Consider the following 15,311-nt stretch of genomic DNA (forward strand, 5'->3'; position numbering starts at 1 on the left):
GTGTGCTCTGAAGTTTTTACCATGTTTTATTTTTACACTGCGGCACAAAGTGGTAATGCAGGTTTTCGACTCGGCTGAAGTCTGTTTACTAGATAGTACATGTTAAAAAAATGTAAATGATTGTGGTAAAATATCATTATTGCATACATCACTGAATTCTTTGTTTTTTTTGTATAGCTTTAGCAGAAGGAAAAAGAAGGTTTTATCTTGGCACATTTGCATAACATTTATATTCGGAGTGGGAGGCAACCACACAGCCTGGATTTCCCAGTGCCTGCAATGGGTGAATGGGAGTAAATGTTGGCAGAAATGATAGATTATTAAAGCCTGACCTCCGACAGACATCTGCTAATGATTAGGAAGTAAATGGCCAATCAATGTAGTTTTTAAATGCCCCTTGGTTTTGCAAACAATTCTAACCCAGGTCACACAAACTCATGTTATTATAAGAAAGTAAAACAAACTTCAGTATAATTTTTAATTTTATTTATAACAATATTCTGTGTTATTTAAGTTGTAAAGTAATCCAGCAAAAATTATTAAAACTCTTTTTTTTTGTAACCCTGCCTCCCTCAATTCAGCCCAATAAAACATTTTGAAATGAGTGCTTTCCAGATTCAACAAATAAAAAAATACTGTATGTGAACATTACATATTCTTTAGCAGACATCTGAGAAATAAAATGAGAGAGAAAATAGATTTTATTGTTGTGATTGGAAAAAAAGCAGTTCTTAAGTTCTTACAAAGGCCATTGGCTGAGTTGGATTTGGAGGGGCATGCTGGTGTACCAAGTGGAATGTGTTCCCATCTTAAAAACCAAAAGAAAAAAAAAAAAAGTTTTGTTATAAAAATTAATCTTGAACATCTCCATTCCATATAATGTGATGAATGGCAATGGTGGATTATTATTTAACATTGTAAGGCTTATAGTGCAACATTGGTTTAAACAAAGAGAAATGTGTTCTATGCTGTCCATGATCTAATATGGCTGGGTTACTCATGGTATAGATTTAGATGGACAAGAGGTACCTAATATTACCTTTTTTTTTATTTAATAATAAATTCTGCTGAAGCACGCACTTGACCTTATGATGTGTGTGTGCATCTCTCTCTTCCAATATTACATTTAGTATTTTTTTGAAAACAGCTTATACTACAGTAGTTTCAGGTAAGTAAAAAGATTCTTGTTGTAATTGAATTTGCCCCCAAATAACTGTCCTGTCATCTTTCTGGCAGAATAGGTGGAGAGCAACTACAGCACACTAACAATACACTAAACTATGTGTTCACAATGCCAAAGTGCTTACGTATGAAGGGTTTATACACTTCATATACATAAATATCCATAGCACAATTCCTCCCTGTAATACTGTGCTGCTCTATGTGCAAAATCAACTTGTAGTGAAGAAATAATTAAAACATTGTGCTAAAGCAGAATCACTTGATGAATCACGTCAGTATTAATGTGACTCTATGTTCTCACACAGCCACCCAAACCCAAACAGGTTTTCTGTCTAACCCCGGATAACTTGCAGCAAGGCCAAGGTTTTAGAAAGTAATATTCTGCTATAACGATAAAGGATAATTCATGTGAGGGAAGGCTAAACAGAAAAAGAAAAGAAAAAAAGAGAAAGTGATGTAAACTCATGACACAACAAGGCAGCTGAAGGCAGGTAAACCCCCTACACTGTCAGTACAACTTTGTGCTGCAAGGCCACCAGGCAGAAAAAAAAAAAAAAAATAGTGATCACACAAATGACTAGTAGACATTTACTTCTATCGTACCTGCCACTAACACAGGCAAAGCAGCCATTTTCTCAGCTGAAGGCAGCTGTTTAAAGAAGATCAACAGTAAGACGAGACGCAACGTACCTCAGTGAAAAAAACATATCAAACCCCACAGTGCTTCGGATTCGTATACACATAGCATATAGTAATTGAAAAAGTGCTGTGGTTTTCTGAATAATGTTTTTGTTTCTGTGTTACTGTGCAAATTTGGGGGGGGGTTAAAACTTCCCATTAGCCATTTGTTTTCTTGTACCTTGTAAGTTAACCTGTTAAGGTGCACCTATTTTGCTCCTGTGAGATCTCCATAACCAAATGCTCTACGTAAAGGATTGTGGGCTTAAAAAAATTTTTTTAAATCTTAGTCAAGACATTATTAGTGAAATAGAAAATGAAGGGGGTTTTAGTAAGAAGAGTGATACAAAGATTATTCCATCATCAAAGGTTGAAAAAACAATAAAAAGTCAGATTTTTCTTTCAATTTTGGTTTGGGAAACATATGTAAATGAGAATAACACATGGGCACATTCATTTTTTTGGGAATACATATTACTGGTTTTAAAATACACAATCATTTCAATCTCCCCATCATACAATCCCTCTTCTTTTCTGGATTCTGAGGGAAAAAGAACAAATAAACATTTTCTTCTAGGCTTGTAAAGAACTGAAGATGGCTGCAGCAGAATCAAAGTAACAGAATACAAAAGCCCTTAAACGCTATAAACTTGAAGCTACTGGAAGCAAAATACAGTTTTGTTTTGTTTCTTAGCTAAAACACATTCAATGGATGGGAAAGTCCTTTCTCTAGCTAGAAAAAGGGATTGTTCCTCTGGTTTTCCAGTAAGCAGGCACAGTAAGATTTGTAAAAGAAGAAGCTCCTCAGGTGTTTGGGAAGATGCATGGACCCTGTCGCCCATGTTGGGAGTATTTTATCTGGTCATGACTTCAGACGTGAGGCTTTCCAATTTCCAGCATGGTGCATGTGCAGTTGGTTGCTTCTGGTTCACTTGCAGCAGTAAAGGTGTTCAGAGTATCGCTCAGAAATAATACCTCTCCCCAAACCTTCCAGAAAGGCTCAGCCTGAAAAATGGCATCACTCTCATTTCTTCACATCATTAAAACAGAAAATAAAACAAAAGTTAAAATGATTGTTATTTATGGTATGCTGTAGCTAAAAACATGAAGCAGATAAAGGAAAATAAGATAATGTTAAGAGCTCGCCTGGCGCGTTTTGCTCCGTTTACTCTGTACCATTCTTGAAGTGAATAAAATATCGTAACAGTCTTGTTTAAAAGGCCAGCCCTTGAAATATAAAAGCACCCCCTCTTGTTGATGTATAATTTGTCTTCTTTGCTATACAAGCTGCCTTTCCTTTTCTTATCTTCTGTAGCATCTCTTTCTTCAACTCTCTTGTCTGCAGTGTGCCACTTTATGTTTATTGCAGAGTCCCATTACAGGCAGGTTCCGAGCATGTATGGGCAAGGAGCTGAAGGATTTCAGACAGGTTCCAGAAAATAATGGCAAGGAAAAAAATATATTTATAATACTGAGATCAATATAAAAGTAGTCCTTCATTTATACACTTTATACACCGTTAGGTTGTGTGTGTGTTTTCTCCATAATTTGTAAAAGTTTTTATCTATTTTTTTCTCTTTTTTACTAAAATTTCATCCCTATGCCAGTGGGTCTGAGAAATCATCCTCTCCTCCACGAGACAGCAGCTCTCGCTTCTCGTCCGTGCTTGCTAGAGAATTTCTGCTGTTGTGTGCTCCCATATATAGAGTGGCATAGACTGGGTTAGTGAAATTTGTTGGCTGAAAATAGAAAAAGAGATTCTTAGAAAACATATAATTTATTTCTTGTCTAGACAGTCAGTAAATACTCAGTGCTTTTTGGGTGGTTTCAGCAGTAAATTGATGTAAAAAGATACTGCCACTTTGTTCATTCTGAGCAAAATTCATAATGTCTTCTGATAGCCCACTCAGCAACTAGTACTTATCAATCTAGGTTCTTGTTCACTTTGTTGTAACTCTGATCTATTGCTTTACTGAAGTGTGGTTTTCTGATAAAAGTTTCCTCTTACAAGACAGTGCTTACACCTGGGTGGCCATTCACCAAACTTGAACACATGTAAAGGCAACGTGGTCATTTACCTGGATAAGCTCTGACACTGTCTAAGCATACACATGGCTGGACAAGAGAACATCTGTGGCTTGATAAACCTTGTTTGGGGGAAAGGAACAGGCAATGTCACTTTTAGTGAGCCTGCTAGAGGACAATTGTCTAAGAAGCCTGACCATGTCATATCTATCATACCTAACCAAACCAAAGTATTTAACAATGTAAGAAAACCTAGCCAGCCAATAGAAATTATCTGTCATTTTACCTTATCTGGGTCTAAGGTGAAGTCTGCATCAATTAATTCTCCCACATCATCATCTGGCTCGCCTTCATACATTTTGTAGGTTGGGTTGCCGATTTCCACATTCATTGCTCCATTGGTCATTCGCTGATGCTGGAAACCTTTAGCCCTGTGAAAACAATACATCATCATCATATTTTAAGGGGAAAATCACAGAAAATAAAAGTGACAGAATATAGTTCATAAAATACAGAGGCGACTTATTTCCAGCAGTGCAAATAATCCATATATTACACCACAGGAATAATCACAGTATTATTCTTATAGGCAATAGAAACAACTAATACGTGTGGAAATGTACTTTTTCAGCTTTTCAGCTCTCACACCTGTATATTTTTTACATTTCTGCTATGGGCATGTTTATTTTTTTTTTTTTTGTGACTTAGGCTACGTACACATGTGCAAAAATTCTCTTGGAAACAAACAATTAACGACCAAATTGTTGGATAATCATTAACAAAAAAGTGCACAACGACAGGCCAACGACTCTGATTAACAAGGAATGTCACTGAAAACTAACTACTGTCCTGACGAATCCATTGGATGACGATCGTTTGCTATCTGTTATGTGTACAGTCATGTATTGAACATGGATTGTTCTGTGGTATACTTTCACTATTACGTGTCACTTTTTGCATCATTAAAACGATCATATCTAGTGTGTGCACATTATTGGTGGATTACATTTGAACAATCATATCGTTACAACAGGTTCAAACAACACTTCAAAATAATTGTTGATCTGTGGTTTGTAGTTCGTTTTCTAACTTTAATTGCACGTGTGTACCTAGGCTAGTACCTAGTCTTACTTTTATTTTATATGCAATACAAAAAATAAATAAATAAAATTAGGATATCAAAACATTGCTTTAAATTAAACATGAAAAGGGTATTTTTTTCCAGTTGCACTTTTATTGTGACTTGATTACAAATTCATAAAAAAACTAAAATAATGAATAGAAAAATATTACCAAGACCATTAATAGGTAAAAGGTAAAAGGTAAAATAGAACCAAATTCTATAAAACCTTTTTCCTATTTATATATAGTTTTTTTTTTACTTTGTTGCTTTAACAGACGTCACTGCTGTGTTTCATTTATGATGAAAAAACTACAAAGAAAAAGTAGTAATATCGCTTTGTAACTCTCTATCCTGTATAAACAGCAAGACAAAGCAGAACTCTAGCCATTTTATAAAAATGTCAAGCACCAAAAGTGGACCTGTACCATGACTATGGACATTAAATTATTTACGTATTATCACAATGAGGTGAAAGTGTTATAAACACGCCTTTATAGACTTCAAAAGCTGCAGGCAGGCGGTAATTTTTAGAACCAGGTCAGAAATGGCAGCTTTCATAAATTTCAAAGGATGCTTAAAAATTACAACAAAAACTCTGAGGCCAGGCTTCATTTGCTTTCTAACAGCTTAGAAACATCTGCAGGCTGTTAACATTAGAAGACTGGCAGCCTGACAAAAAGCTGGTGCATCAGAAAGTAACAGGGATAGAGTTTGTAAGTGTAATTTTAAGGAAACCTATAGATACAAAGATGAATGAAAGCTGCTTTTAAAGTGCTTTAATATGCAAATGCTTTAGAGTGCATCAATGGAGCACTGGTTCAGCTAAAGCATAAACTGCAATTGCAGAATATCATTAAAAACATTGATAAAATAGCTGTCCTTACCCGCTCATTCTGTGTCTGTACCAGGCAAACATTCCTATTCCAAGAAGCAGCAGCAACAGTATTACCACAATTGGAATTACAATAGAGGTTGCCTCTGCAGAAAATACATGAAAAGGAGAAAGCATTAGTCCCTGAATAAGGATCAAGTGTTACATGGGAAAAAACATTATTTTGTTTTTGACAGCTTAGTGTAATAAAGTGACCCTGTTACTACTGAGTTAAAAGTAAAATGGTTCAATAACTTAACTAGTAACACAATGCCCCTGATTCATCAAGCAGAATCGGATTATCGGTCGCGCATTCGTATTCGAGTCCGGACCGCGGTAATCCGCGATCGATGGCCGCGCGTACTTTCGCGCTTCCAGCGAGCGCGGATTTTATTGATGAATCAGGGGCAATGTATTAAAACTCCCCCCACCTCTCCCTAGGCACTGCTGGTATTTGAAACCTCCTGTAATTAGTAAATGGTTGGTAAAGGACAAACCAGCAGGCAGGTTGAACCATGGTGTGTGAAAGAAGGAGCAGGCTTTAGACACCTGCAGTAGCCTGGGTATATGGTGGAGTGTTAAAACACATTGGCCACTGGAAAGTTATGCATCTATATCTTTATTTACATGATTAATACCCTATAGTTACATAGTCATTTTAAAGAACACGATTTAGAGGTTTTAGGGCATTAACAATGAAGAAGTCCGTGGTATAAAAGATCATTATTAAGATGACACAACACAGTTTCTGTAGGTCTAATAGTCCCTGCCTAGCTTCCAGTAATTCATAGAAATTCACCAAAGCAAAAAACTATTACAGCAAAATAATTTCACAATTAAACTGCTAGCATGTTATCCTCTTAGTTCCCAAGGTATAATATATGAAATATAAAAAAGTGCCTTGTGCCAGATATAAACTTCAAATTACCTGCAAAAAAATTAGATGATAAATGGGACATGGCATAAAAAAAAGATTAAAAAAGACTTAAAGTTTTAAATGTTATTAGGATCCATGTACTGTAGATGCAAATGTGATTTTTTATTTTATTTTACCCTGCCATGCCTAATTTGGGCACACTTTTCCAATTCCCGCCTGATACTTACTGGCACTCTGGCATCTCTGTGTAACGGTTGATACTGCATATTCCTTCATTCAGACAGTAATTGTCACATGTCAAGCAAGACTTGGCAATGCGTCCATCAGTACACCTTTAAAAAACATACATGGCCATCATCCTTTTGAAATTATAAAGGGCTCTGATCGTATTATAAACAAATCTTTAACAGCCAAGCTATATAACTGACAACTAGGTTTATGTATTAGGTCAATTAAAATGCAACAGTCTGTTGAGCAGAGGTTTAATCCTACAAAGGTTCGGTTAATGCAGCAATCTAGTAAAGCATACTTGGAGTTAGTTCTGGCACGAAATAGCTATAATGTAATGAGTTTTTCTTTAGGTCTAAGCTAGGTTTGAACTATATACACTCTAATGGTGACAATACTTCATATTCTTTAAAACTTACGCGCAGAGAACGTCTCCATTTTTCAAGCTGCATCTTCCATCTTTACAACGGTCACATCTGTTCTTCTCACAGCGACTGCCTTCAAACAGCGGCGTGCAGCGGCACTGCTTGGTTCCATTAGCACTGAGCTGGCAGATTCCCTCATTCTCGCAGTAACCATAACATTTTCCTTTAAGTCACAAGTTTTAAGTTAGATACTAAAGTTTTTACAAAGGAGCACATCAAAGTCAATAATTTAGAACAATAATTTGCAAACCTCTTGCCTATCTATGTCCACACTCAAGTGCAAACATGTAGGAATATTCATGCCCCAAATCCTCAACATTTAGCTGAGATTTAATAAAAAAAAGAATCAGCAAATTGCTGCATAAAGTTCTGACCTTTCTGTACAAAGTGAATGTTAAGTGGCACAACACTACACCAAAAACTAAAATATTTTTAAATGGATCAGCAAAGAAAGGACATCAGACAAATCAAACTTGTTACCAAGACTGAAAGTAAAGGTAAAATACATGATGACATTCTTTTCAGTTAAAAGGATTTTTCAGTTATTCATATGCGACTGTTAATGCTTTCTGGGGAACAACAAGATTAATCATTCTTTAGTCCTGAATCCATTAAAACAGAAAAATGTAGACCTTTTCCACTAGCTAAAGTGAATGCAATAGCCATTTACACAGCAGGAACCCACAGCATGTGCACCACACAGAATGTATGCATTCATCCCATCCCATTTCGCTAAAATACACACGGGTATCAAAAAATAAAGGGACAGATCAATGTTATTGTTTATTTTTAATACAATTTGTGTGTTTAGGGCCAATCATGTACCTGTGGCAAATCGAAAATAAAGGATTCCCCAGATTTGAGGGGAAAGCATATTAGCCTGTTTAATGAGCTTCATGAGGCTACTGAATTAGATTATGGGTGAAAAAAATAACTTATCAAAAGCCAGCAATGGGTATACCTGGTGGCCAACTATGACAGATATGCCTAGGGACAGATTAGCTTCTGTATACAATCTTATCTGGCTTTTGAGTGTCGTACTTTATATCTTCATGGGAATATAAGATCTGAACTGATAGTTGGGTAAGTTATATTCACATTGTGGATTACAAGGCTAGGAGTAGTAACACAGACATAATTTTTGTTTTCAAGGACCATCTAGATGTGGCCAGAAATGTACACTTACGGTATTGACATTTGTCCCCAATGTAGTCAGCGAGGCAGCGACAGTTGGGTTGGTTGCCCAGGTTTACAGAACATGTGGCGTTGTTTTGACAATAGTCCGGTGTGCACACTTGTTGCTCACATGTGGGACCTGTAAACCCAGTTGAGCAGCGGCATGTTGGCAAGCCTAGAAAAAAAAAATGGAAATAAAGTTTTAATACATAGGCTCTGAAAGGGTAACAAAAGCTGCTTTCAAAACTATACAACCCCTGGAGATTAGGTATACAGTATATGACTCATCATATTTACCTATCTACATACACTGTGCTGTGATTGAACTTTTACATTTTTTTGATAATCTAATTGAAAACTAAAAATTATGTTTTAGATGGACTAGAAGGAGATGAAAAAGGCCATGTTGATTAAAAGTATCTGCATTTTGTTATTAAGGTATGCAGAGGTTATAATGAGCTGTACATGCTTGCATGTTTTGTGAACAGGTACATACGTTTGTTTTGATGCAGAACAGACAAAGCTTGTCTTTTCAGCAAAAAAAAGCCTGCCTGCTCACAATTGTTTTGATTTCTAAGCTTACTTCCACTTTAACTAAGATTCACTGAGTAATATAGATTCTGACTGAACAATAACTGCATTGGCTTTGTATTTACGGTTTCTATTTGCCTGGTAAAACTGTTATCTGTGTGATAGGAAATGATGGGAAATCACTCCGAGCCAAAGACAACAGTAACAACCAAACAGGGGTTTAACTCTCACATAATTTCTGCACACATTTTCGGTGGACATATATACATAGTTGATTTGCCTTGCATCAAATGTGTGAAATGTCATGTCTCAAGTATATATTACTTATAAGTCGTAAGCATTTTCATTACCTGTGCGTGATGGTGCACAGTTTCCTCCATTTTTACAGTAATCTTTACACTGATCATTCTCACACCGCTCTCCACTGTAGCTTGGTGAACAGCGGCATTTGGGTTGCTTTCTTGCATTCAAGAAACACTTGCCTCCATTCAGACACTCTAAGTTGCAGGTATCAGGTATGGGTTCTAAAATAAATACATATATAAACAATTATTTTAGAGGATATTAATGCATAAAGGAGAAAAAATACAAAGACTAGAATTTTGTCTTGTGCACCTTACCGTCAGGTGACTGGGTAGGGGATGGAATGAGCATACATGTTCCATTGTCTAGTCTTCTTCCATTGGGACATGTACAGACTGGTCCACTGGGGCTTAGTAAACACAACCACTCACACTTCTTGCGGTCACATGGATTATTCACTGAAGATAAAATAAAAAGAACCCATTATTGAGGTAAAGTTTCTACAAGAAATAAATATTCTTCATGTGATTTAGGCATCTACAGTTTTGGCAGACCTGGTGCTTTTTTAGTATTTGTGATACAAAAGAACAGTTTTTTTTGTTTTCCATGACAACAGTAGGTTTTATTTTGCCATCTATTTGTGTAGTCAAATGTGTTTTTTTTTTTAACTAAAAAAAAAAAAACTTTTTTTTTTTTTGGAAAGTTTGCTGATGGGAGGCTATTATTCTGGCACTGGAAATGCTATGGCCTCATAAATCAATGTGATTACACTATAGGTTATAAAATTGTTTCTGGACTCGTTACAAGTGTTGTTGTACTCATTTTTAGCTTTCTTTGTGATACATTCCTGGAACTTACTTTCAGGTGGCTTTATGCAATTGGTGAGCTGCCTCAATAAACTAATGAATTTATTGAAGTTGATGCCTTCACTTTGTATCTTTGCAATAATATTATGAATTCCCAGCACCTCCTTATGTTTTTCATTTGTGTACCAGGCATCTTGGCTGGGTGCAAGATGAATTTTAGTGGTTAACTTGCCTTTATCCTGGGACAACCCATAGATGTGAGTGCCAGTGATGGAAAGCTTGAACATCTAATTACAGGCAACAGATCTGTAAAGTTGTATGTGATTTGTATGTGTATGTAAAGTTATAGTAGTGTAGTGGATACAGACAGTAATACATTAAATGTCAAGGTGTGCACAAGTCTTGCATTCCTATTTCTATAGTATATGGAGCCCAATTACAGTTTAATTGGAACTGATAAAGCAAAAGGTATAGGTTGACTATCTTGCTAGTGGAATAGTTCTGAATTGACCCCTGTTGCTAGTAGAAATGTCAGTGTCTCAGCACACACTGCAGAGATGGACTGGTGCTGGGTGTGAAAGCAGTTGTCTTTCTACTGAAGTCCAAAATGCACCTTGCTGATTACAAGCTAGAGATGTTCAATTGGCACAGAGTGTGAGTGTTGTGAATTTTAGCAAATGACAAGTAGGCTTTAAGTAATATCAAACACCCAATTGAAACCAATAAGAACCATACTAGATGTTACTTTTTCCTACAAATAGGAACTGGTCTGAAGCCACAATTAGTAACTAGCCTGGGGCTTCAGAGATAAACCAGTTATGATGAAACAATGCAATTATTGTATCTCATGTTTTTTACCTTCGGGCTGCTTGTACTGGTGATGCAGAACAACATCAGTGACATGGTTTATTCCCCAAGTAAGGTTAGTAACAGGACCATGTCCAAACTTGTGCACCTTGAAGATCAAGTTGTTAACATATGTTACTCCATAGATGTAATCTTCAAAGATATCAATGCTGAATGGATGAGTAAGGCCTGGAAGTGTAAGAAAGAACAAAACAAATGAAAATATTGAATTTTTTGAAAAATAAAGTCAAGCATTGTATCTATTTCAACCTTTTCAGCTTTTTATTTTATCCAGCCTCACATTTGAACATGCAAAGTGCAAGTCTCAAACTCCTGTTTGTTTATTATACTTCAATATATATATTCTTTAAAAAAGCAGAGGCTTTTGTGAAGAAAATTAGATTTGTCTTAAATGTCCTCGGACACAAGCTGAATAAAAGCACACTGTCCATATAAACAAGATCTCACAGTCCTGACATATGCAAATCCTGACCAGTTTCAGTATTGGACACATTATTAATACCCATTTTCTTCTAGATGTTTTAAAACATATATATAGCCCTTACTAGAATTATAATTCTTTCTAGAGATGTGCACCTATTATCGTGTAAATCTCAAATATCATGTATATACAGCAAGCAGATATTTATTACCATTCTTGTTACTGATCACCACAACTGGATCTGTCCCATTAAGACGAATGCTGCTGATGATAGATAACTTGGCATCAGCCCAGTAAAGGCGCTCATTATAGTAATCCACGGCTAAACCTGTAAAAGAAGTACAAGTTAATAAATGACCTAATAAATTCAACATTTGGCTTGCTTGCCCCTCTTATTCTACTCCATTCCAGGCAGCTAAAATTAAACATTCACTGCACAGTTAGTTACACTAGTTATTTTCTCCTAATCATTATTGAGGTGTGCCATCCTTTGGAATATTGGGGGAAATGTTTTAGACTGTACACTTTATCCACACCTTTGATAACTAGTATTTTGTAACCAGAAATGATCCTTGAACAAGAGTATTTATTAGAAGACATTTCATTGTTTATTCTGAAAACTGGATCTGTCTGTAATCTGAAGGTACCAATGAGCAGAACACTATTGTATATACCTGTGGGCCACTGGATGTTGTTCTCTACAAAAGTCTCTCTCATGGTTCCATCCATAGCTGCCGTTTCAATTTTTGGGTGGTTACCCCAATCAGACCAATACATAGTCCTGTTTGAGACATAGACAAGATAATATAGCTTTAATGCTGGTTTGTATTAGAGGAAAATGTTAGCTATAGGAATGACTATTTAATATAGAGTAATACATACCCTCTTAAAGGATCCACAACTATGGCATGTGGTTCATCGATCATGCCAGAGATTAAAGTTTTTCTATGTTCTCCCTTCATCTGTGCCACTTCAATGACATCACGACCAGAATCTGTCCAATAAATGTTTCCTGCCACCCAATCAACAGCTATGCCTCTTGGCATCTTCAGGCCAGGTATCTGTACATAAGAAACAGGTTAGACTTATGACCTTATAACTGACATGGTGCAGATAGTTCAGCTACAATTCTAGCATGTTCTAGCTACAATGTTAACATTCACCCCCACTTCAAAAGCACCACCAAGACAGAACAGATCTGCTAATATAAGTCAGGCTATAGAAGTTTATCATATTCAACTGAACATGTTTAGTAACACTGAAAGACTTTCACCATTTATCCAAGTTGCATGGGTTTAAAAAAAACATCAAATATATCTAATAAAAAGCCATACAAGTCTTCAATGTATTCCTTCCTACTTACATCTAAATCTGTTACTCCCTCATCGATCTGTCGCTTGTTACGGTTAGAGGAGGTGGAAGAGGTGGATACAAGCAGCTCTCGATAAGAGATCTTCCCGGTATGCCAGTTACTCCAGTAGATCTTGTTCCCCTTCACAAAGACATCCATGGCATCAATACGCACATTCTCATCACCCCTGAATGCTTGCTCATATGCAGAGTTGGGATTGAATGGATAGAGGCTTCTGATCTCATTATCATCGGCAATATACAAGACTTGGTTAGCCCCTGTAAACAATAAAACGGCAAATACAAACCAACAGTTAATCAAGATTGCCAAAATAAAAAAAAATATTTTATTGTGTGGTAAAAAAAATTAAGGGCTAGATTAGGATTGCTATAAAGATGAAAAGTAATAACTATTGGTGAAATTTAAGAATGTGTGATCATCTGGCTTTTGCCATTTTCTTTTTCTCATAAATCATGAAGTGATCATTTCTCTGGACATATGCCACTTGTTGATAAAGATCCCAACAGGTATTGTCACCTTTTAAAGACTTGGGTTGTAAGATTTCTGTAGTCAATTTACAGGCTTAAATGCCTGCAGCAGCAATTATGGAGAACTGTGCTTTCTTTTTAGTTTTTCATGTCTTTTAAATTTTCATGCAAAAGGTCAACATACAAAGTATAAAGCATGAATCACATTTTTGGCAGATTGTACACTATAAATCAGATCTATTATAAAAAGGTTACACAAATATTGCGCAGACAGTCCTGGTAAAAAGTGCATTTAAAGAATAATTATCCAATATTGTTCAAGGATGCCTGAATGTGAACATGATGAAAGGTATATAGAAGAAATAGATTTTTACTGCACTACATTTATGGAGGAGAATACAACCTTCTCTGCCCCTGGTGAGGGTTAGAAAGATATAAGAAAACATTAGTTTGGGGTAAAATGTAAGACACTTTAACAAATTAGAATTGCAAGTCAAAGGTGATGCTGCCTGTTTTCTGTTAGGGAAGTTCATTTGGTTAGGGAACTTAAACTTAACTTCAGTTTCAGAAATACAAAATAAATCTGTACAAAACAGAGGAACATCCCTCCGACAATTGTCACATTCCCTCATCTCTTTTTATAATGTAACCATTTCATTTTGGTTATACCATCACTTTGTGTGTTATCGTCATTTGAACAAACAGACATAGCAATAAACGGCTGCAAAAGGGGTAACAAACACAACATGTTTGGCAATATGTACACTTTAATAACTGGCACTGAACAAAAGGAAATTCATAACTATTTGTGTGACATGCAGAAAGGTGTATGGAAAAAAATGCCCCTCACACTCTTACCATCTGCCTTGCATGTATGATTATGCTTGAAGAAGTTCTTTGCACAGGTGCAAATATAGGAGCCTTTGGTGTTGTTGCAGATCTGTGAGCATGTTCCAAACGTCAGACACTCATTGACATCTAGAAGGAGGAGAATAATGATATCATCAAACAATTTGAACAGTTGCTCCATGGGTGTAAACCGAAGAAAGAAGTAAAGCTATAAATATTGTCTGCAGGCATCTTTAAAAAACAGCACACACATATCTACAGACGATGATTGTCAAAAACCCATGGGGAGCTCTTTTTAACCTGTTATTGCATTCTGTGCTATTTATCCATTTTTTGTAGGCTATATATCTGCATAATCTACAATAGACATTTGGTACAAATCATGGAACTTTATTAATCCCTGCCAAGGAATTTCTAAAATAATCTCCAGCAGATTTATGTAATTTGTTGAATAAAGATATACTTTGCACCTGAGCTGTGCGCCTTCCTGCTACCTTTTCACACTGAAGTGACTGTGACTGTTGTGGCAAGATAACCAGTTTTTATTTTAAAGAAAGCTGTAGTTTATGCAGACGAACTGACTAGAGATGGGCGTTACCTCTGCAAGCATTCTCTCCTGGAATTTTCTGGAATCCATCTTTACATTTGCAGTACACACTGGTCGGGGTCTGAATACATTTCATCTCTTCTCCACATATAGAGCTGTTGGCATGACAGCCATAACGTTTAGTATCTGGAAGATAAAACACCATAAAGTGAAATTAATCTTTCTTCATCTCATCAAAAAAAGCTTTGCAGCAGAATTAGGTGAAATAGTTAACAAGTAAGCAATATAGTTTTTTCTTCATACAGCAGGAATTTGATTGTCTAGATTTATGTTCATGAGACCATATGAGAATAAGGTAATGGGAAACAGGTTTATGGTGCAAGATAAGACTAACTGTATAGTGTGTATTATTACCTATTCAAATACAGATATTGAATTGTTTGTTATAATGGGATAAAAGTACACAAGCTTGCACCAAATTTAGTTTGCAAAGCTCTGGCAAATGGAGAAGCAGATTCAGGTGGGGCACATGTTGGGGCAGTCTTGACGTGGAATCAGGTCCT

At 36.1% G+C, this 15,311-nt stretch overlaps 1 protein-coding gene across 1 annotated transcript in view; it reads right to left on the reverse strand.

The window, feature by feature from the left end:
• Positions 1-464: 464 nt before the first annotated feature.
• The window catches only part of LRP1 (LDL receptor related protein 1), a 181,681-nt gene continuing 166,834 nt past the window's right edge, over positions 465-15,311 (reverse strand). The window contains exons 74-88 of the mRNA XM_072398352.1: positions 14,800-14,934; positions 14,211-14,330; positions 12,877-13,142; positions 12,396-12,574; positions 12,188-12,294; positions 11,725-11,841; positions 11,084-11,260; positions 9,737-9,877; positions 9,467-9,640; positions 8,596-8,760; positions 7,404-7,572; positions 6,984-7,088; positions 5,893-6,036; positions 4,172-4,316; positions 465-3,599 (exon numbers count right to left, since the gene is read on the reverse strand). Of these exons, the coding sequence (XP_072254453.1) occupies positions 3,459-3,599; positions 4,172-4,316; positions 5,893-6,036; positions 6,984-7,088; positions 7,404-7,572; positions 8,596-8,760; positions 9,467-9,640; positions 9,737-9,877; positions 11,084-11,260; positions 11,725-11,841; positions 12,188-12,294; positions 12,396-12,574; positions 12,877-13,142; positions 14,211-14,330; positions 14,800-14,934 (2,285 nt within the window). The 3' untranslated portion in view covers positions 465-3,458. The remainder of the gene's footprint in view (positions 3,600-4,171; positions 4,317-5,892; positions 6,037-6,983; positions 7,089-7,403; positions 7,573-8,595; positions 8,761-9,466; positions 9,641-9,736; positions 9,878-11,083; positions 11,261-11,724; positions 11,842-12,187; positions 12,295-12,395; positions 12,575-12,876; positions 13,143-14,210; positions 14,331-14,799; positions 14,935-15,311) is intronic.

This window comes from Pyxicephalus adspersus, chromosome 1 (assembly GCF_032062135.1).
Source record: "Pyxicephalus adspersus chromosome 1, UCB_Pads_2.0, whole genome shotgun sequence".
Lineage (NCBI taxonomy): Eukaryota > Metazoa > Chordata > Amphibia > Anura > Pyxicephalidae > Pyxicephalus > Pyxicephalus adspersus.